A 20,813-nucleotide genomic window follows, 5' to 3' on the forward strand; every position below is an offset into this window, starting at 1 on the left:
TTGGGCAGTCACACCCTAACTGTTCTTCCCTCATTAATATCCTAATATGGAAATTACCTCAAAGGTGACTTCTGCTTTCCCGCCCTTCACCCTTTTATCAAAAGCCTCGCCCAAATGCAACCAGACAGCCAATCATAGACTGAGACTAGAACAGACCTAGATCAGGCGCTGCACTTCAGAGGGGGCGTGTCTATGGTAATCAGAGTGACAAGATAACACGCCCTTCCCCTCGGGCACTTTGGTCCGCAGAACGAACATGTTTAATAAACCAACTGATCCCGTCTCTCTCTCCCTCTCCAATCACTATGTACAGGGTATGACATGTGACGTGTGGTTAAACACGGACTACGCATGCGTCTGCAGCACTTGCCACAAGCCGTCGTGTGACTGAAATGGCCCCGGAAAGGTCAATGTGCTCGCCCCTTGCAAGATGGCTGCGCTGCGCGAATGCGTAGTGACAGCGGGCCGTGACGTCATCCAGCAGGAGGCGGGCCCGAATCCTCCTCTTCAACCTTGTCCCGGCTCCGGCCTTCCAGGCGCCTTGGCTTTGCCGGTTCCAGCAAGACGCTACAGTAGCTCTCGGCCCAGTGACGGCCTTCTCCTCGTCCCAGCACCGTACACCAGACTACGAGCATGTCTCTCATCACCGCCGGACGCCTGTGCGCTCGTATCCTCGGGGCTAAGGTGAGAAGCCGGGCTGTGTGTGGAGGGGAACCGGCGTCTATCCGTGACATGTGTGGAACACCCACCCTTCCTTCCTTCCCTCCTTCCCTCCTTCCCTTCCATGTGCTGGACGAGCCCGGCCGGCTTTTGTCTAGAAGCTGACACTTCATCCCCTTCTATCACCGGGGAGCCCGGCCTCAGTGACAGGAGGGGCCCCTCCGAGGATCCCTGCAGTGCTGGGGCCCTGACTGACCTCCCTCACTGCTCCACCCTGACAGGGAAAGTCATGACTTTCTAGGGAAGCAGTACATACGGGGTGTTCATTGGCTGCTTCTCCTCTGTGAGATGGGGGTCAATGTCACATATTGTACTGTCATTACAATCAGTGTGCCCAATCCCCAGGGATCTGTCACCATTTCTATTAGGACCAGTTCACGCCTTAGAAACGCAGTGCAGATGCCTTCCAGATTCTTGTCTGTATGTGCGTTTTTGACGCGTCGCGGTGCGTTTTTTTTCCTTTACCATAAATAAGAACATGTGTTCCAGTGTGTTTTTTGCAGCGTTCCAGTGCAGGAAAAATGCAGCATGTTCTTCTTTTTTCTGGATCTGCAAGCACCGGTGGGAAGTATGCAATTAGAAACCATATAATAAAATTTTTATGCGTTTTTTGATGCAGAAAAAAAAAACCGCACTGGACTGCATGTGGTGTGAACTGGCCCTTAATGTCCAATAGTGTGTGCCAAAAAAATGAAGCACTTGTGTCCATTACCGATTGATCATTGGTATTACACAGCGCCAAAGAAAATATGAGGAAAAAAATTAACTTTTTTATTTTTTTTTTATAATCACGTCAGTCCTAGCAGCTTACAATCTAAGGTCTGTAACTCATTCGTTTGTATATTAGAGCCAACTAATTTATGAGCATGTTTATGAACATGCAAACTCCATGCAGGTAGTGCTGTGGTTGGGATTTGAGCTGAAGACCCCGGTTCTGACCACTACACCATTGTGCTACCCATTTTAAGGTCAAAGTTCTGGTAGGGGAGGTCAGGGAGGGTGGCGTGTGTTTGGGACATGCAGCACTGTCATGGAATGAATGAATGGTCATGTGACACTTTTTTTTATTTGGTGCTTGAAGAATTTTTTTTTTGACCACTCTGTTAAAGGATAAGTTTACCTTTTTTGTAAAAAAAAAAAAAAAAGTGTGTGTGTGTGTATATATATATATATATATATATATATATATATATATATATATATATATATATATATATATATATATATATATATATATATGCATCGAGAACCGGTTCACACTACTCCGACTTGTCAGGCGACAAGTAGCTCCCAATGCTGTGCAATAGAACCGTTCTAATCAGAGCGACTCAAGTCGCTCCGACTTACAAAAGGGTTCCTGCACTATTTTTTGGCGAAGTCGGGAGCGTCTTGCATTGGCTTTTATTATGAGAAGTCGTTTGCAAGCCGCGATGAAGTCGCGCTACATGGGCGACTTCAAAGTTGGGGCGACTTTGAGTCGGATTAGTGTGAACCGGCTCTTATAGGTAAAATGTGCGTTTACTGTTATATTTTTTTTTCTACTAGGAGCCTGCAAAGCATTGGACTCGCGATCAGCAGAAACAGTATAAGGGCTCTTTCACATGGGCGGTCCGATCAGATCCGCCTGTCATTTTTTTAGGCGGATCTGATCGGATACCTCATTCAGCCCTATGGAGCAGTGGATGTCAGCGATGACATGTCCGCTGCCATCCGCATCCGATCCTGTCTGTGAAATCCGGACAGATGGAAACACTATTTTCCATCCGTCCTGGGGATCGGATGAGAGCGGACAGGCGGTCCGCTCTCATCCGATTCCCCATAGAGAGCAGCGGGGACTGTGACACCTCCCTCTCCACTCTGCAAGCGGAGACGGAGCTGTCATCCGCCGGCTCAGCGGGGATCGCGGATCGATCCCCGCTGAGCAGCACGGATCTGCCTACAGAGGCGGACCGTGTGAAAGAGCCCTTAGGCTCCATTTACATCAGTTTGTTTTTTCATGCTTTTTACAGAAATACAGGACATTTTATTTAACATGGGTTCCTATGGAGCACGATTACATCAATGCATTTTTTGTGCCTCTGTTTTTTGAAAGGGTCAGAGACTTTTTTAAAATGCAAAACGGTGCTTTTTTGGATCAATAGACTTCAGTGGAGAAGCTGCAGAAAAACATGTAGTGGGTTTTATACTGTTATTTTTGCGGCAATTTTAAATCTGCCCAACACGTTTTCCCCAAAAAACAGCAAAAAATGAAATGTAAAATCGCAGTAAAAACCATGGAAAGCACAGCAAAAAGCACTAAGGAAACTCAAAAAAACATTCATCATTGTGAATTGGGCCCAAGTCTGTGTAAGCTGTCTCCTAGTACCTCCTAGGAGCAGACAGTTACAAGTTGGCAGGAAGAATCAATTAACTATCTAGAGCGCTTAACAGCGTCCTGGTAGTCCATGAAGAACTACAAGCCAACATTCGCAAAGGCTGTCGGTACTTGTAGTTTTCACATTCACAGGACTGTGAATAAATGAAGTGGCTGGGTGGACAGAGCCGCTCTGCCGCGTTTGTAAAAAATTGTGACAGCGAGCGGGGGTAGAAGATCCCCCGCTCGCTGTTACAATGGGGGGCTGGTGCTGCAGTAACATGTTACGCCCTGAATATGGGTGTAACGTGTTACAAAAGGTTAACTCCTCTTTTAACCCCCCTCTACAATTATTGATAGACGCAGCAGATTATTCAGGGTGGAATGGCTTGTTGGTAGGCCAATCACTACTCGCAGTCCTTGGCATTATCTGGCCATGTCCCCTATTGTGAGCTACACTGCAATACATCAATCAGCGACAGTCTTCATCTAGCTGGTCTGGGACTACTGGGATCTGACCTTTAGCATCCTTTCTTATGGCTCCTCTCCGCTATGGATAGGAATTCTTAAGTTTCTTGCTCTAGAGACTGTCAGGGTATAGGAGGTGCATGAAACCTGCTGTCCCTGTGCTGGACTGGGAGGGCAAGCAGAAACTAGAGAATATTTTAAAATATTTTTGACGTGGGCTTGGCTGTCATTTAGATGTGTCAGTGGACTTCTCTCATGTCTAATGACCCTTTGTGTAGTATGAGATACCTAATCTGTTTACATTGTAGAAAGGTGTGTATTTGTTTTAAACCTTGGTTCACACCTGTGCGGGCTGCATGTAGGGCAGCATATTCATTTCAATGGGTTACCCTATCCACGAGAAACGTGGGGAAAGAAGTCCCAGACTTTTTTCGTGAAATTGCGCTGCATCACCATTTAGTTTATTTCATGTGAAAATGTACTGCGGTTGCCAATGCATGGGATACTATTAGGAATTAATGGGACCTCCACTTTTCATCTAAGGTACAGCATGTTTCTGTAATGCAGAAATGCGATCCTAGCCTAATAAGGGACCTAAATGGTGACGAACATTTTCATCTTTAATAACGACAGCTGGCTAATAAAGGATATCAGGGTTTGATATACCCCAGGAGCTGGGTAGCCAATGCGTCTTAAAAATTACTGCTTTACTTTTGATGTTTCCTCCAGTTATCAATGGAGCTGGTCCTGATGGATCCAGAATTGGACAGACAGGTTCCTGAATTCTGTAATTACAGCGATATTAAAGCCTGATTTTTGATTTAAATAAAAAACATGTTATACTTGCATTGTGTAATGGTTTTGCACATAGCCCCAATCCTATTATTCAGTGTTCCCCTGTCCAGGCTCCTCCTCCTTTAGCAAGTGCCCCCCATGGAAAGCCCCTGGCTCAGCTCTGCACAGCATTTGATTGACAGCTACATATGCGCCTTGGGAGGAAGGATACATCGGCAAGATCCTCTGCTCTCATGCAGATCGCTGGATCAGGCTTAGGTAACAATGGGGGGGGGGGGGGGGGAGTTCTGCAGCACAGGTTCTTTACCTTCATGCAAAGAATGCATATAGGTGAAAAACATTAAAGCTTGTGTCATTTGGCCCCTTTTAACACCTAAAAAACCTGGCTGATCCTGCCAGTATCTACCCTCCTCCCTGTACACTGACCACAGTGTATCATGGCTGCTGAGCCCTGACACCATGGTCAGTGTTTGTGTCTCTGCCATCTGCAGCTCTTCACTGTCATCCTCTGTGCTCCTCTTCCCCCCTCTCATCCCTGCCTGTCTGCTCGTCAGTGCCTGCCCCCTCCCCTCCCGCTGCTGCTCATATTCAATTTAAAATCATCCCGCCCCTGTGTCTGTTATAGAAAAAATATGCGATCAGTACCTACATCAGAGCAGCTCCCTGCAATCACATGACCGCTCGGCGCTCTCTCCTCTTCCCCCTCCTCCTCGGCTGATGGCAGTGCTCGGGCCCGCCCATTGGAGCTGTCAGCTGGGCAGAGAAGAGCCGAGCGGTCATCAGAGCGCCAGGAGCACTGTTACTGTACTAATGACACTGGCAGGGAAGGGGTTAACCTAGGGGTGATCAAAGGGCTAAATTGTGAGCCTAGGGGAGTGTTTTTTTTAACTGTGGGGGGAGGGACTTGTGAAATGATCATAGAGACCTGTGATCCTATATAGAAGGATCACATGAGCTCTGTGAACATTTCAGAGAGAACAACGGTCAGCTGTGTTTATAACGGCAGACCATGCTTCTCTCTCAGCGGGGAGCGATCGATGGTGCCCGGCGGCAATTGCGGCCGCCGGTCCTGTGGATCGGCATCCCCGCTTCCTAGTGGGGCGGGAGCGCGGCAGCGCACGCTCGCCCCCCAGCACCACTCCCGCGAATCGATGTACCAGTACGTTGATTCGCACAGCCGAGCCAGGCGGGTGGTCGGTCGCAAGTGGTTAACTACCACTTAAGTCTTTAGAACCACTTTACACGTCAGACTTTTTGCAGTACTGCAATATGGGCTACCCTATTCATGGCTTTTGTTTAGAGGTACCTGCAGTGAAAATGCAAGAAAAGGATCCATATAGGAATTATAATATTAAGCTGGCCATAGAAAACTTGTCTTGGGTTTTTTTTTTTTTTTTTTTTTCCTTCATCCTGCAATCGGCTGAATGAGAAAAAAAAGAATCCTTCACTTACAAAAGCAAGGTCGATGGGGGGAATCCCCCTGATGGGATGCTGTATTCTGCCAGCGGCTCAAAATACACTGATCAGTGACTGCAGCCACTGATCAATAGAAGTCAATTTAATGATCGACTTCTGTCAAACAGGGAGGGCCATACACAGATCAAAATTCTGCCTGTCCCTGCTGAACCGGCTGAATTTGGGTCCATCTATGCCCACTATAATGGTCTATAGAGATCAGAATTCCTAGAAGAAAAAAAAAGGAAGTTGAATTTTTTTTTTTTTGTGGCTGTAACAGTGGGATTTCAGGCACCTTCCATGGCTTAGTTATAAGACCAAGTGCTTCCGCTACGTTTTCCAGTGCAGCCTCTGTGTAGTTTTTCATTTATCCAGGTCATGGTAGATGTACCATTTTACTACAACTCGCTACAAAACCTCTTCACAGTTGCAGAACAAGTCGAGTTGAATAAGACTTCTACTAGATTTTCCAGTTCAACCCTATTGTCTTTGCAAAATATTTTGAAATAGTGAAAGAATGTAAATCTTGAAACAACCGTCACAGAAACCTCGGAAGCATCAAAGACCTCTACATACAACACCAGATTATTTTACAGTAGAGATACATTCATAGTTGTATTAATGTGTCAGTTTTCTAAATACTTTTGTAGTAAATCACATTATAGGCATAGCTATGTGTTGACTCAACGAGGAGTGTCTGTTGTCCCGAAAGCCCATATTTTTTTTTTTTTTTAATCTAATTACGTGACCTCATATGATTAGTATGCAGTTCATTTAATCCTGAAATACACTGGGTTTCCAGATCTTTTTTTTCAGTTTATCATTTTCAAACCATTTAAATGACAAGTGAATGGATATATATACACTGCTAGAATTGCAATGTCTTGATATTTTAATACAGCATCCATCCTCCTTCAAGCTGAATTTAAGCATTACATAAAAACTTTTCCCTGGTGCATGTACAAATAGGCATGAGCCTGCCAGGTTCTGGGTGAATCAAAGCATTGCTCGGCTTTGGGAGGGCTTAAGTGTGTGGAGTTTTCTGTTCTTTCCTTGTACAGTACAAATGACCACCTAGTTTTTGTCTGGGCTATTAGACAAAGGGACTTCATTCAGTAGTCCTTTATTCAGGCGCTGGTTTTAAAGGTCAGTTAGTTTGACCTTGTAGTCATAGTGCACTGTTTGTTTAAGGAGGAGTAACTGTACTTGATGTAGTTAAGGAAGTTGAGAGAGGCTGCTGTTACTCTTGGAATTGAGGGTTTTCTGAAATCAAAGTTTGTTTTTTTTTCTTTTCCTCTTCAGGGCAGATCAAGTAAATATGGGCGGTAGAAATGGGCGGTAGAAATGTTGAATTTCTCATATAAAACCAGTAGGGATGCACCGAATATTCGGTGGCCGAACATTATTCGGCCGAAAATAGAGAAAATGGCACTTTCGGTGTTCGGCCGAATAAATCAAAAGTCCGAAGAATTTTGAGCCGAACAATGTCTCACCTTCCTCATTGCGGCTCGCGGTCCTCTATTATGATCTATGTAAAAAATGTCCTCTGCAGTAAGTAACCCTCTGATAATGTATGCAATGATCCTCTGTAGCTTCCGCCCTGACCGCTCACCTTCCTCATTGCAGCTAGGGGGTGTGACGTCACGCGTGCGTCCCGCCCCCTGCTCCTGACTGGTGGCTCCTTCACACTAGGTCCACGCCCCGCCCCCCTGTTCGCGGCTTTTGGCGCTGGCTGCAGTTGAGGTATGTGATGTGGAGCTGAGCACATTTGGGGGAGAAGAATACGGTAGCTGGCAGCTGCACAAGCATTAGTGTGCAGACTGCCATATGTTGTTGCCACTTGCCATGCTAATTATATTACAGTGCCCTATAAAGTGCCCCTTGACATAAAATGTGGCCATCAGCGTGCCCCTTATTTTATGCTAAGGGACATGCTGATGAGCATATTTTATGTTAAGGGGCACTCTGATGGGCATATTTCATTTTAAGGGGCACGCTAATGGGCATATTTTATGTTAAGAGCAATGCTGATTTAAATGTTTTGTTTTGCCCATCAAGAGTGCCCCCTGAAATAAAATGTGCCCATCAGAGTGCCCCCTAACCTAAAATGTGCCCATCAGCGTGCCCCTTATTTTATGCTAAGGGACATGCTGATGAGCATATTTTATGTTAAGGGGCACTCTGATGGGCATATTTTATGTTAAGGGGCACGCTAATGGGCATATTTTATGTTAAAAAATGCGAAACACCGCGTTCGGTATTCGGCCTTCGGCCAAGAATTTCATTTCGGTGCATCCCTAAAAACCAGTCGAGGATGAGTGATGTTCTCCAAGGTAGCCAATGAGGATCCTAGTCGCATTATATTCAGAATATTTTTTTCCTAAATGAATGTCTTGCTACTTGGCACCAGTGAGCATGTGAGACAAACTTCCTCTAAATTATTCCAGCGTGTAGGGAGGAACATCTGACCAAAGTTTATGCTTATTAAAATTAAACAGCAGTCTAGACCTTGTTCATGTATTTGCAAGCATGAAAAATTTGTATGTTCTGCTTTACAATTGCGATGTGTTCATGGACATCGGGCAGTTGGTAAGCGTGTTAAACAATATCTCCAGACAATGCAAACATTCTAAATTATTCGTGCTTTCATTTACCCCCTTTCTGTGCAGTCATGCAAATAGATTTTTAGATGGATTTTAGAAGTTTAGGGCATTGCCTATTCAAACGGGGGGAAACTTTGTCAAGACCATTAGAAGTTTTTTTTGTCATTCTGTGCTGATGTAGCACAAATGTATAAAACGAAAATATATCTGCCCCTTTCTTCCCCCAAGCCCCCCCCCCCCCCCAGTATATGTAGGATATAATTCTTGTTTTGCATACAGAAGATATAATACAGAGGATTACTTGCCTTAAAGTAGTTCTAAAGGCTATGTTTGAAGGTAAAAAACCTTATGTGAGCAGAAGCTCCCCAATACTCACCTGGGCTCCATTGCGATCCAGAGATGTGTACAAGTGTCTCAGCTCTCCAGGGAACTTTCCTTTCTCATTGGCTGAGACAGCAGCAGGTGCCATTGGCTCCCACTGCTGTCAATCGCAGCCAATGAGGCTAGAGAGGGTGCCCGAGGCAGAGCTGTGGCTCTGTGTCTGACTGGACAAGCAGAGCAGTGGCTCAGGAGCGTGCCTGCTTGGGTGCCCCAATTTCAAGCTACTTACTTTGGGGGCACTCAACAGGATGGAGGGACCAGGAACGACAGCGGGGTACATGAGGAGAATCAGGGCAGATCTGTTCAAAACCGCTGCACAAAGCCGGTAAGCATAGGCATGTTTATTTTGAAAAACAATTGTGCCTTTTTAAAATCACTTTAATCTAGGGTCCTGCAGTCTTCCATCATATTGGTTCCACTATCGAGGAATGGTCCCCAAAAGCCTGTCTTGCAAACATCACGTACAATGAAGGATCAGCGGCCACCACTGGCATTGTGTATGATGAGGTTAGAGTGCCACATTCTGAGGAAGCAGACAGAAGCAATGACTTGTGGGTTAAGATAAGTAATACTCTCAATTATCCCCCTAGATAAAATAAGCATGGTTTCCTCCATATGCTTGAGGGGCGGACATATTTAATTTTTTGGGGAAGTTCAACTTCATGGTAATCTTACACAAGTTATGAAGATTTGCTATGTATAGGGAACCTCTGGAAGTGTTAATTGTGCCAAAGCCTTACCCTACAAATGTACCATTTTGTCTGGATATCCTGAACAGCATCTGTGTCTGGGTACTCATGTGACTACAGCCTCCTAGCTATAAATCTGTATAGTAATAACTAAGGCATTGCTCTCTGACTGCCAGGCTCAGTAGACTGAACTGGATTTGGTAATATCACTATTGTGCAGCTCACTATTGAGGTGGCTGGTGGTTCTGACATTTGGAAGCAAAGCCTTGTCTCTGCCAAGATGGCCACCCCCACACAAAGACCGGAAATACTGGTGGTGTTCTAAAATTTCATTGGACCCGTGAAAATTCCGAACCCTCGTCACTTCCGGTGACGCTACGTCACCACCAGCTGGTGCGAGCCCCGGTGCGCATGCGCTCAAGACATTTTCCAGGTCCGATGAAATTTTAAGACTTCGCGAACAGCTGACTGAGAGGAGGCGGGGCTGAGGCACCGGTTATGTGCGGTCCACCAACTCCACTTCCGGGTCTATGCGTTCCAGACATAGATCTTTTTTTTTGTTGTTTTCTTTTCTATCATTCCACACATGTACACACATTCCCTTTACTTCAATGGTCGGAAAGGCGGACACTCTTTTTTTTATTTATTTTTTTTTTAACACATACCAACCACCTGTGCAGGGGTCCAGAAGCACTGCATTTCCCATGATGCATTTCCCTTCTCTGCTTAATATAAATACTAATTATGATTACGATGAGTATTAAACATTTTATTATTTCTCTCGATGTGTGTAAGGGAATGTGTGTAAATGTGTGGAATGATAGAAAAGAAAACAACAAAAAAAAGATCTGTCTGCAACGCATAGACCCGGAAGTGGAGTTGGTGGACCACACATAACCGGTGCCTCAGCCCCGCCTCCTCTGAGTCAGCTGTTCGCTAAGTCTTAAAATTTCATCGAACCTGGAAAATGTCTTGTGCGCATGTGCACCGGGGCTCGCACCAGCTGGTGTTGACATAGCGTCACCGGAAGTGACGAGGGTCTGGAATTTTCACGGGTCCGATGAAATTTTAGAACACCGGCTGATTCTGTGCACTCTCTCCCCCTTTTAAAAGAATCTGTTCTCTTTAAGGTGTTGGGAGACTGGTGATCACAGTGCAGTGATAAGTTCTATTGTATGTCGTCATTTTTCTTCTGGTAAATGTCTAGCTTTGGTGCAAGACACTGAGCTTTCTAAATTTGGCCTTTCTTTACCTGAATTCTACTATGCATATGAGTATGTATGTCTAACATGAACATTGGTAGCGCAGGGCTATAAAATGCAAGCCATAAACCTTTAAAATAAACTATTATCCATCATTTTGAAAAATCTCAAGGACAAAGCATTGAACATATCATTCATTTAACACTACATTTGCCAAAAATACAAGTCAATGTTAAAAATACAACATGGGTACCTGGTGGGCAAGTAGTCTTCAAAGAGGCCATTCTATTTACTGGTCAAGGATAAGCATGGGCAATATATTGCTTGACCTTTTAAAGCTGAACCTTGGTCTAAAACAATATTGGACATACACAGTAAAAATAAATTGACACTATTGAAGTGCGTACCGTGTGTGTAGGCTGCAGTGTTTTATAAAACTCTCACCCCTTGTACAGTATAGTAAGACGGGCATTGAGACTAACTTCTGGCTGGAGTACAGCTCTGATAGTGGATCAGGTGGTCGGATGGCACCTCATCCATTGATGGAAAACAAGACATTCTGTGAATGGAGGAGGTGAGGCCTTTGACTTTCTTGACCAAAGCGAAGATTGGCATACCAGAGTGCCCTGGGTTTAGCAGATCCAAGAGTGCTTAAGACAAGGGAATAAGTATTTGCAGCTAAGAGCACCTATAAAACATCCCAGCTGCTATTTTTTTATCCTGGTTTGCTAAAGCAAGGGTTACTCGAAGGCACACAGATTAAATAATGGGTAATCTATTTTATGCAGTTGAGTTTTCTGGCTGCTTTTTCATCTCTACCTCCTAGAATTCTTTGCCAGCAGTTGCACACAAATGCTGCACAGACGTTGTGCTATGGTTTAAAAATTGATATTCCAACAATGATCACCCTTATCTTAGCTGGGGAACACATGCAAATATAAAATGCTTTGAGTCCTTTGCACTCAAGGTCATGCTTCATTTAAATCAGAGAACTTAGGGTAAGTCAGGTTAGTCATGTGTTGGTCATTGCCTTTGCAAAAAGGTACTGAGATTTTTTTTAGATTTTGGGTGTTAGTTTATAAACAACTCATTTATTTGACAGCTCTGAAACTCTGGTCTCTCTCTTCATGTACTAGTGACATGGTGTCATAGAAACCTGTAACAAAGAGGTTGTAACTTTCACTGCCTATCCAAAATTTAACCACTTAAGCCCCAGAAGATTTTACCCCCTCCCTGACCAGGGGTTTTTTTTTTTTTTTTTTTACTGCGTGACTTTAACGGACAATTGCACGGTCGTGCGACGCTGTACCTAAACAAATTTCACGTCCTTTTTTTCCCACAAACAGAGCTTTCTTTTGGTGGTATTTGATCACCTGTGCGATTTTTTTTTTTTTTTTTTTTTTTTTTTTTTTTTTTTTTTTTTTTGATCATGGGCTATAAACAAAAAAAGAGCGTAAATTTTGCAAAAATAACAATATTTTTCACTTTTTTATATGAAATTCCCCCCCCAAAAAAATGTAAAAATCAAAATTCGGCCAATTTGTTTTATGCTACATATGTTTGGTAAAAAAAATCGCAAAAAGCGTATTTTGATTGGTTTGCGCAAAAGTTATCGCGTTTGCTAACAAAGGGAAAGATTTCTGTCATTTTTGGTGTTTTTTTATTTTTTATTTTTTGCGGTACTGCGCCATTGCGGCGGACAGATCGGACCCTTGACTGACATTTTTGACACTTTTGGGGGTACCAGTGACATTACTGCAGTAATCAGTGCTATACATATGCACTGTTACTGCAAAAATGATACTGGCAGGGAAGGGGTTAACTGTATTGGACAGGGAGGGGTTAAGTGTGTCCTAGGGGCGTGTTTCTAACTGTAGTGGGACATGTCTACTATTGTAAAAACAGAGATCAACGGTTCTACATAGAACCGTCTGATCTTCATTTTTACACAGGGGAGAATGACAGGCGGCTTGTTTACATAAGCCACCCGCCTTTCTCCCGCTGTACCGACGATCGTAGAGTGACCGGCGGACATCGGGTCAGCCGGTCACACGCCCGCACTCCTCTGTGAACGAGCCGAGGCGGGCATGCGCTCGCCCACTATTGGCTCAAAACCCGGTGACAGGCGAGCGACGTAGACCTACGTCACTCTGCCTGCCCGGGGCTGACTGCCGCAGTAAATATACTGTGCGCAGTCGGCAAGTAGTTAAAGGACAGATGCCATAACACCGGTATTTAGGTTTAAACTGCCGACTTATATAGTCGTTGGACGGTCGTTAAGCGGTTAACAGGAAACGCAAACCAGAGATATTTAGACTGGGTTCACACTTGAAACTGATGAGGCTGACAGCCGGGGTATAGTGCGCCCTGTTCTCTGTTTCAGGGATGAATCAGAGCTGAATTTTTGGCTGAATTCTGACCTGAAACTGAGCCAAGGATGCACAGGACCCCTATGCAATTCTCTCCGCAGCCGCCCCGGAGGTGTGTGAACCGGCTCCATTAAGAGCCAGTCACAATCTCCTGTCATGCAAATTGGATGCAGGGAAATCCTCATCCAATTTGCATATATGAACCCAGCTTAAAAGGCCCTCTGTTTTTTTTTCTAAACCATCCAGGAGTACACTTCATGTTTGTTTTGTTTCCTCTGGCTTTGATAATTTTGGTTGTCGGGCCCCCCCCCCCCCCCCCCTCAGGTGACTGGGTCCTTGTCCAGCAGCCGGTTGCTTTTTTGGCCTATTTCTTCTGATGCAGTAATGGCACTGGGTTTGTTTTTTTTTTGTTTTTTTGATAAATACAACTACGTTTCCCAATAGGGCTGCACGATATTGGAAAAAAGTACATTGCGATATTTTTTTTCCCAACTATATATATTGCGATATTGAGAGAGCCATCAATCCAGGCTAAAGTCAACAATTACCTTAACATTGATATTAATAATTTCACAAATAAGCAAGCTTCATTACAAGTGACAAAAAGGTCACTTAATATTTTATTCCAAAATTAGAACATTTCTTGTAAACACAAAAGCAGAACACATTTTTAAATAAAACAGCAGCTTTACACCAACCCCCCTGATTGGTTTACATTACAACAATATAACTTAATATATTTTTTATAAAACAACTCATAAGCATTTTTGTTTCACAATCTTTTGTTTTTAAGTCAACTTTTCTTCGCAAAAGTGCCAAAGTTAAACAGTGTTGGTCATCATAATCATGGCTAAACAAAATGAAATAAAACTTCTAAACTGAGTATTCTTTAGCATGATCATGCATGCTAGCTGCTTATGTGTGCTGTATGCTTTGCTTACTCAAGGTTTTTAGCTAAGAACACAAGTCTATTAACCTTTGCAGGCTTGAGGCAGGTTCGTTGGCAAGTGACGATGTTGCCGCTAGTACTGAAAAGTCTCTCTGACGGCGAGCTTGTCGCAGGAATACACAGGTATCTGCGGGCAAGTCTGGTGAGACGAGGAAAGCTTATTTTGTGTACTTTCCACCATGCAAGTGGATCCTCCTCTTTGTCTATTGGAGGTGTTAGCAGGTAGGTGTTTAACTCCTAGAGAGGAATCACCCTTTGCTGCAGTTTCACTCTGTTTTAAAGAAGCTTGCCAATGACTTCTTTGCTTTCCTGGGGTTCACTGGTGACGTTTGGCATCACGTCAGTGCTGCAGCTTGATTTCTCCTGGCATTCCATCATCTGTGATGCCACTCTGGCCTTAACTTGGGTCTTCTTGTCTGCACTGATGAAGTCCATCTTGAACCGGGGGTCCAAAAAAGATGCCATATCTAGCACCTTCTGAGTATCATCATCTTCGTATTTCTTGTTTAGTCAAGCATCTTCTTCTTTATGTTCTTGGTCAAGTCTGTGTCTTCATCTCACATTTCCAGTAGTGAATTGTTGAAGAGCTGAAGAACTGGCTTTACAAAGGAGACACTTACGTATTCATCCCCTGAAAGTGCATCAGTGAAATCCAGCATTGGGCCCAGTGATTTGCTTACAGATTCCAGGACATCTATATCTTTAAAGGTTGTAATTAGATGTTGCAGCTTCTTGTCTGCAGACAGGACCTGAGTTAAAGCCTGCTGCTGCTCTAATATCCTGCTGATCATCATCTGTCTGGAACCCCATCTTGTTTGGCATTCTGAGATGAGACAATGTGATGGAAGATTGAGTTCCTTCTGGACTTTTGCGAGGGCATCGCTGGCCTTCCAGCTGTGAGAGAAGTGGCTCACCAGCTTCTTGCAGACTCCTATAGCACGATCAATGCGGCCATCCTTTTTCACTGCATTTTCTAAGCGGAAAAAACAAACAAAACATTGTGAATGTGAACTTTAATTATTGAAGCACACTGTTTTATTTGAAACAATAAATGAAGAGCTCTTTTCCAAAACCCGATAAACGCCAATAATAATTTCCTTGTTTAAAATGTTTTAACAGGATAAATTGAATATTCACAATGTGTGGGTCTAGGTAAAAATTTTAATTTTCCCTGAAAACTATTGAAATGGAGCGCTCCTCAAATGTGCTCCTAAAACTATTTTTTTGACACTTATTCAAAAAAAGGTTGTTTAAAATTAAATGTTTAGTGTATTTTTTTTCTTGCATCATCGCTCCCAGGAGTCAATGCGCTTGCACCGGCCTCGCACGTCAGTTCTGGTGCAGGCGCATCATTCCCTGCTAAACAGCTTCTGGACATGCCCAGAAGCTGTGCAGGGATGACGAGCCTGCACCAGAAGTGACATCGGGGCCGGTGCAGGGCATTCTAGGACGGAAGAGGACACAGAAGGGGACGCTCCGGCTTCAGCTGCCCACACCTAATGGCAGCGCTGGACAAGAAATTTTCAAGGTATGTATTTCATCTAAAAGGTAAGTGCAACCTGGGACAGTTCAGAGGCTATCCATTGTGGAATGTATACTAGCCCTAACGGTCCCGGGGGTATTTTTATCAACTTTTTTTTTTTTTTTCAGCAGGAACACTTTAAGTAAAATGGCAAAAAAAATTATATTTATTTAGGTCATGGTCATTACTCACCAACTGCAAGATGTAGTCTGTGGCCGAAGCACTGTAGTCTGGTCCACTTGTTCAGATCGGCTGCTTTCAGAATGTTCGCTGCATTATCTGTTGTTATACAGACTTGACGTGTCTCATCTAAGCCCCAAGCGGACACCGCTTCTTTCAGGGCCTCTGTGATATTCTCAGCTGTATGACTTTCTGGGAAGAATGCCGTCTGCAAACAGCGACTTTTTAGCTTGAAGTCCTCTGTGATGAAATGGACCGTCAGACTCATGTAGGGCTCTGTTGTCCTGCTGGACCACAAGTCTGTTGTAGTTGCATAGTATTCCACGTACGACAGTTCTGCTTCAACCTTAGATTTGCATTTTTCATACAGTTCGCAACTTGGGGAAAAATATGTGCGGGATGGTATAACATACCGCCTGTCAAGCGTTTGGATCATTTTCTTAAATCCCTCTTTGGCGACGGTATTTAATGGCAACATATCTTTAGCGATATGAAACGTTATTGCGTCTGTTATTGCTTTCTGTCGTTGATAGCCTTTCTGGTAAGGTGTCACACTGGCAAAAGCATCACAAATATTTGTTTGAACTTGACGACATCCAGAATCAGATTTGACTTTGTATTCGTCGTAAAGAGCTTTGTGGTGCCGTTTTAAGTGATCAGACAAATTGGTGGTGTTTCCTTGTTTTGTGGCCACAACTTTGACACTGCATGCAAAGTACCTCTTTTTGGTCAACATCCTCCTTTTTGTACCCGAAATACTCCCAAATACTTGATTTTGACTTTTTTTGGTACAAAATAATTTTTTTGCGGCGGATCCTCTTCGTTGCACATTTTTAGTAGTGATGATGAATGTTGGCTGTGACTAAGCGGTGGGTGAGAGCCGTGAGCAGCGGTACGGCAAACCAATCACGTGTGACTTTCGACCATACAGGCAAGGGTTAATGTTAATGTAGGGCAGTACTGCAGCCTTCTGATTGTAGTTGTACTAGGGCTGGGCGATTTTGCCTAAAAAAAAAATCTTCGATTTTTAAAGAAAAATTCGAGTTTCGATTCGATTTTCGTTTTTTTTTTTTCAATGCACTTAAAAAATGACTGCAGACATCAGATATAGTGTAAAAAGTGCAACTTTATTGCTATGATTGTCCTCAAGAGTTAAAATGCATAGAATAAATTCAAATTAAATAGATTAAAAAAAAACAATAGAATAAAATAGAAAGAAAATAACGATCTTCCGAACGTTTTATTAGCAGAAAGTAAAAAAATATATATATTTTTTTTTCAAAATTGTTGATCTTCTTTCTTGTTTACAGCGCAAAAAATAATGGCGCACGACTGCGCAATTGCAAGTTAAAGTGATGCAGAGCTGTTTTTAAAAAAAAAAAAAAAAAATGGCCTGGTCATGAAGGGGAGGAGGGGGGGGGGGGGCTAAATCTTCTGGATGTGAAGTGGGTAATAATATTTGTGGTGCAGTGCCATACATGAAGCAGGACTGATGATAGAATCCAGCAGCCTGGAGTGTCAGGTCACATGGAGCAGGGATAACCCGGCATGCCTTAGGGGCAGCAATGGGCTCCTGACCCCACATGCACCATGTGCCCGCCTGCTTCACAGTGAGCTCAGGCCACAATGGGCCAGCCTCCTCCAATCTACACCTCTCCAGCGCTTGCTCTCATTACCATACCCCCCACCGGTTGGCATAAAGTCATCCGAGCCATTGTAAACATAGACCCGTCTACAGAGGTCTCCGGCAGACTACAACTCCCAGAAGCCCCGACGGCCAACCTCTACAAAATGCCAAACCCAGCCTCATGCATATGCAAATGCGCAGAGCGTTCGCCAGCCAATGGCGCGGTGGGCTGTCACGTGGCGCGCGGGCAAGCGCCGCTCATGAATATGCAAAGACGTTGGGCCAATGGCGGCGCAGCGCGGTCACATGGTGTGCTCGGTGAGGTGAGGGAAGAGAAGTTATCTATCAGTGAACACGGTAAAGAGACTGAGCTCAAGTGAGCAGTTGAAGGGGCGGCTAGTGTGTGTCTACTGTTTATGGTTGGGCGGGGGCTGGCTCATATTGCGCTATAGAAAAAACTAAAGTGGCAAAAAACTCGAGTTTGAAAAAAAAAAATCGTTTTACACTAAAAAATCGATTTAATCGATTTTTTTGCCCAGCCCTAAGTTGTACCATACAGGGTTAATGTTACTTTAGGGATTCAGTGCAACAGCCTTCTTCTGATTGTACCATACAGGGCCAGCCAGGGTTAATGTTACTGTAGGGATGGGAAGTAGTGCAGCAGCCTTCTTCTGATTGTACTACAGGGCCAGCCAGGGTTAATTTTACTGTAGTAGGATTTTGGAAGTACAAGTAGTGCAGCACTGCAGCAGCAGCCTTCTTCTAAATGTCATTGCAGTTGCTGCATCATACAGGGCAGGCCAGGGTTAATGGTGGACACTCCAGGTAACTGCAGATTAATAAGATGTGATGCAACAGTGTGTGACTGTGCATAGGCAGAGAAATCTGGACTCAGTGTGGTAGAAGCCAGGTACTAAGAATACAGCCCGAACATCCGTCCCACATGTTAAGTCTCCGCCTGCAGCTCTCCTGACCGAGCGGTGAGCGCTGCACAGCGAACCAATCACGTCATGAGTAGCGGCACAGCGAACCAGTCAGTTGTGCAGGCACCCGTGATTGGTTCCCTGTGCCGCTGCTCACCGCTCAGTCAGGAGAGCTGCAGGACGGACGTAACGTGCGGAATGGTCGGGCTGTATTCCTTTACCTTCCTTCACTGTGAGTCCTCCCCAATATCGGCTGATCCGGCAATGTGAACATCGCCCACGCCCACGGCACGATATTCGATGTTGCATCGAATATCGTTCAGCCCTACTTCCCAAGTATGTAAACAGTGTGTCTGCTCCAACAGCAGTTCCAATTGCATTAATTTAAGCCAGTACACATTTAAAAAGTGTTTTGATATGAAAGTCGCAACTTTCTGTAAATAAAGTGGTTTAACCGTCATCTCCATCAGTTAGCACTTAACCGCTTGCTGCTGATGTATGCGTAGTCGTGACACATGATCATCATAAGGACACAGGTCTTTGGTGTGTGGGCTGTGATTGACAGCCCAGCTTCACCTTGATTATACAGTGTAAGAGGCAAGACATTGACACTCAGTGTTCGTATAACTTGGTATTGGAATAGACTGGAGCAATTTTTTTGTTTATGGATTTTGATCCTATCTAGCAAGTTTCCCTTAACAATGGGAAAGGAAACTATGCCTTTTACCTGCCAATCTTGTTTGGTTACAACTAAGGCCGCTAAACTGACCTGTGCAGAATAAGGTTACATTTGTATCACATTGTTCTTACTATAAGTTTCATGTTTCTAGGTCACTGGAGGTGTGACGCGTATGATTTAGACGTTAGTGAGACAAATTAACCCGTAGGCAATGACTCTTAAGTGGAAACCTCATTTTATGTCTGCTTTAAACCAGCTATACCTGCTGGCAGCTATATTTGTACAATAACGATTTTATATTAAAGGAGTTGTAAAGGCAGGAGGTATGCATTAAGATAAAAAGCCTTCTGTGTGTAGTAGCCCCCCCCCCCCCCCCCCCAGCATCCCCTAATACTTGAGCCCCTTCTTTATCCTGTGATGTCTACAAGTCCCTCAGCCACCCCGCTGCTGTCAATCAGGAGAGAGCAAGAACGGTGCCGAATAGAAGCTCCGTGTCTGAATGGACACACGGAGCTGCAGCTCAGCTTGGGTGCCCCCATAGCAAGCTGCTTGCTATGGGGGCACTCGACAGGAGGGAGGGGCAAGAAGCGCTGAAGAGGGACCCAGAGAAGAGGATCCAGGCTGCACTGTGCAAAACTGCTACTGAGCAGATAAGTATAACATGTTTGTTTTTAATTTAAAAAAAAAAAAACCACGGGAATTTACAATCCCTTTTAATTGATTTAAAGTTGTCAACCTTGGACATGGAATATGAACACTGCATATCTTTCTGTGGTGTGTACTTATATCAATCCAGAGCACTAAGTGACATTTCTGTCTGCTGCCAGGGCCATAAGTCATGCATGGCCAGCTTTCCTGACCCCAAGAGAGAAAAGGTGAAAGGGAGGGAGCTTCAGCTGATACAGTATCGGATCTGTTCCCGTGTGCTGGGGGTTTCTGTTCCAATCGGCTCTTAAGAGCTCTCCTCACTGATGTAACTTCAGCTCCCTGCCCCCTGCTTTTCAGAGCTGAGAGATCCTGTGTAAATTCTGCACTTTGAATAAATATAGGAGAAAGATGGATACACAGGTACAATTGATGTATGAGGATATGTTTAATCCTTGCATATCACTTGTGTCCGGTCACTTCACTGGGCATATGTAAGGGTTTACAACTACTGTAAAAATGTTGTGAAAAGGTTAAACATGTCCCTTGAACCATTATAGTTTCCCTTTTTAAAGCAGTGGTCTCCAAACTGTGGCCCCCTCCTTGTTTTATCCAGCCCTTGGGGCACTATTTCTTCCACTGTCGCCAACAATTGGCCATAATTACTGACGCCAACAATGGGGCGTAATCCCTGCGACTGACACCAATGATGGGGCATTATTCCATCCAGTATTCCATTGACTGACACCCAACAATGGGGGTTACTATTCCACATATTGACACCAACAATGGGGCATAATTCCTGCCACTTACACCACCAATTGTGTACTATTCCCCCCCTCCCCCCCCCCCAACCAATAATGAGGTATTGTTTGCTTCCACATTATATTTTTTACTCCCACTTGCCACAGTCTGGCCACCCAAAGCAATTTATTTTACCAATGGCTTCATGCGCACTAAAAGTTTGGCAATCTCCTTCTAAATCCCTTTCATCCTGGCAGCAGCATTTTAGCAGAAAACTCTTGAAGCTTGTAAACATGTTAAGGTGTGTCAAGCGATTTGGCGCTAATTCATTTATTTGGCCAGATATTAATATTTATGGCCGTTGAAATGAACACTCAAAGGCTTAAAGCAGGGGTGGGGAACCTTTTTTCTGCCAAGGGCCATTTGGATTTTTGTAACCTCTTTCGGGGGCCGTACAAAATGTATGCATAAATGTATTAGGCATTGCTTTGCGGCAAAAAACGCTGTAA

General features: G+C 44.2%; 1 protein-coding gene across 1 annotated transcript in view; it reads left to right on the plus strand.

The window, feature by feature from the left end:
• Positions 1 to 407: 407 nt before the first annotated feature.
• Positions 408 to 20,813, plus strand: part of CS (citrate synthase) — an 81,757-nt gene continuing 61,351 nt past the window's right edge. Inside the window, exon 1 of the mRNA XM_082245885.1 lies at positions 408 to 684. Coding sequence (XP_082102011.1) covers positions 634 to 684 — 51 coding nt within the window. The 5' untranslated portion in view covers positions 408 to 633. The remainder of the gene's footprint in view (positions 685 to 20,813) is intronic.

The sequence above is a fragment of the Pelophylax lessonae genome, assembly GCF_965119305.1.
Source record: "Pelophylax lessonae genome assembly, chromosome: 2".
NCBI classification, from domain to species: Eukaryota; Metazoa; Chordata; class Amphibia; order Anura; family Ranidae; genus Pelophylax; species Pelophylax lessonae.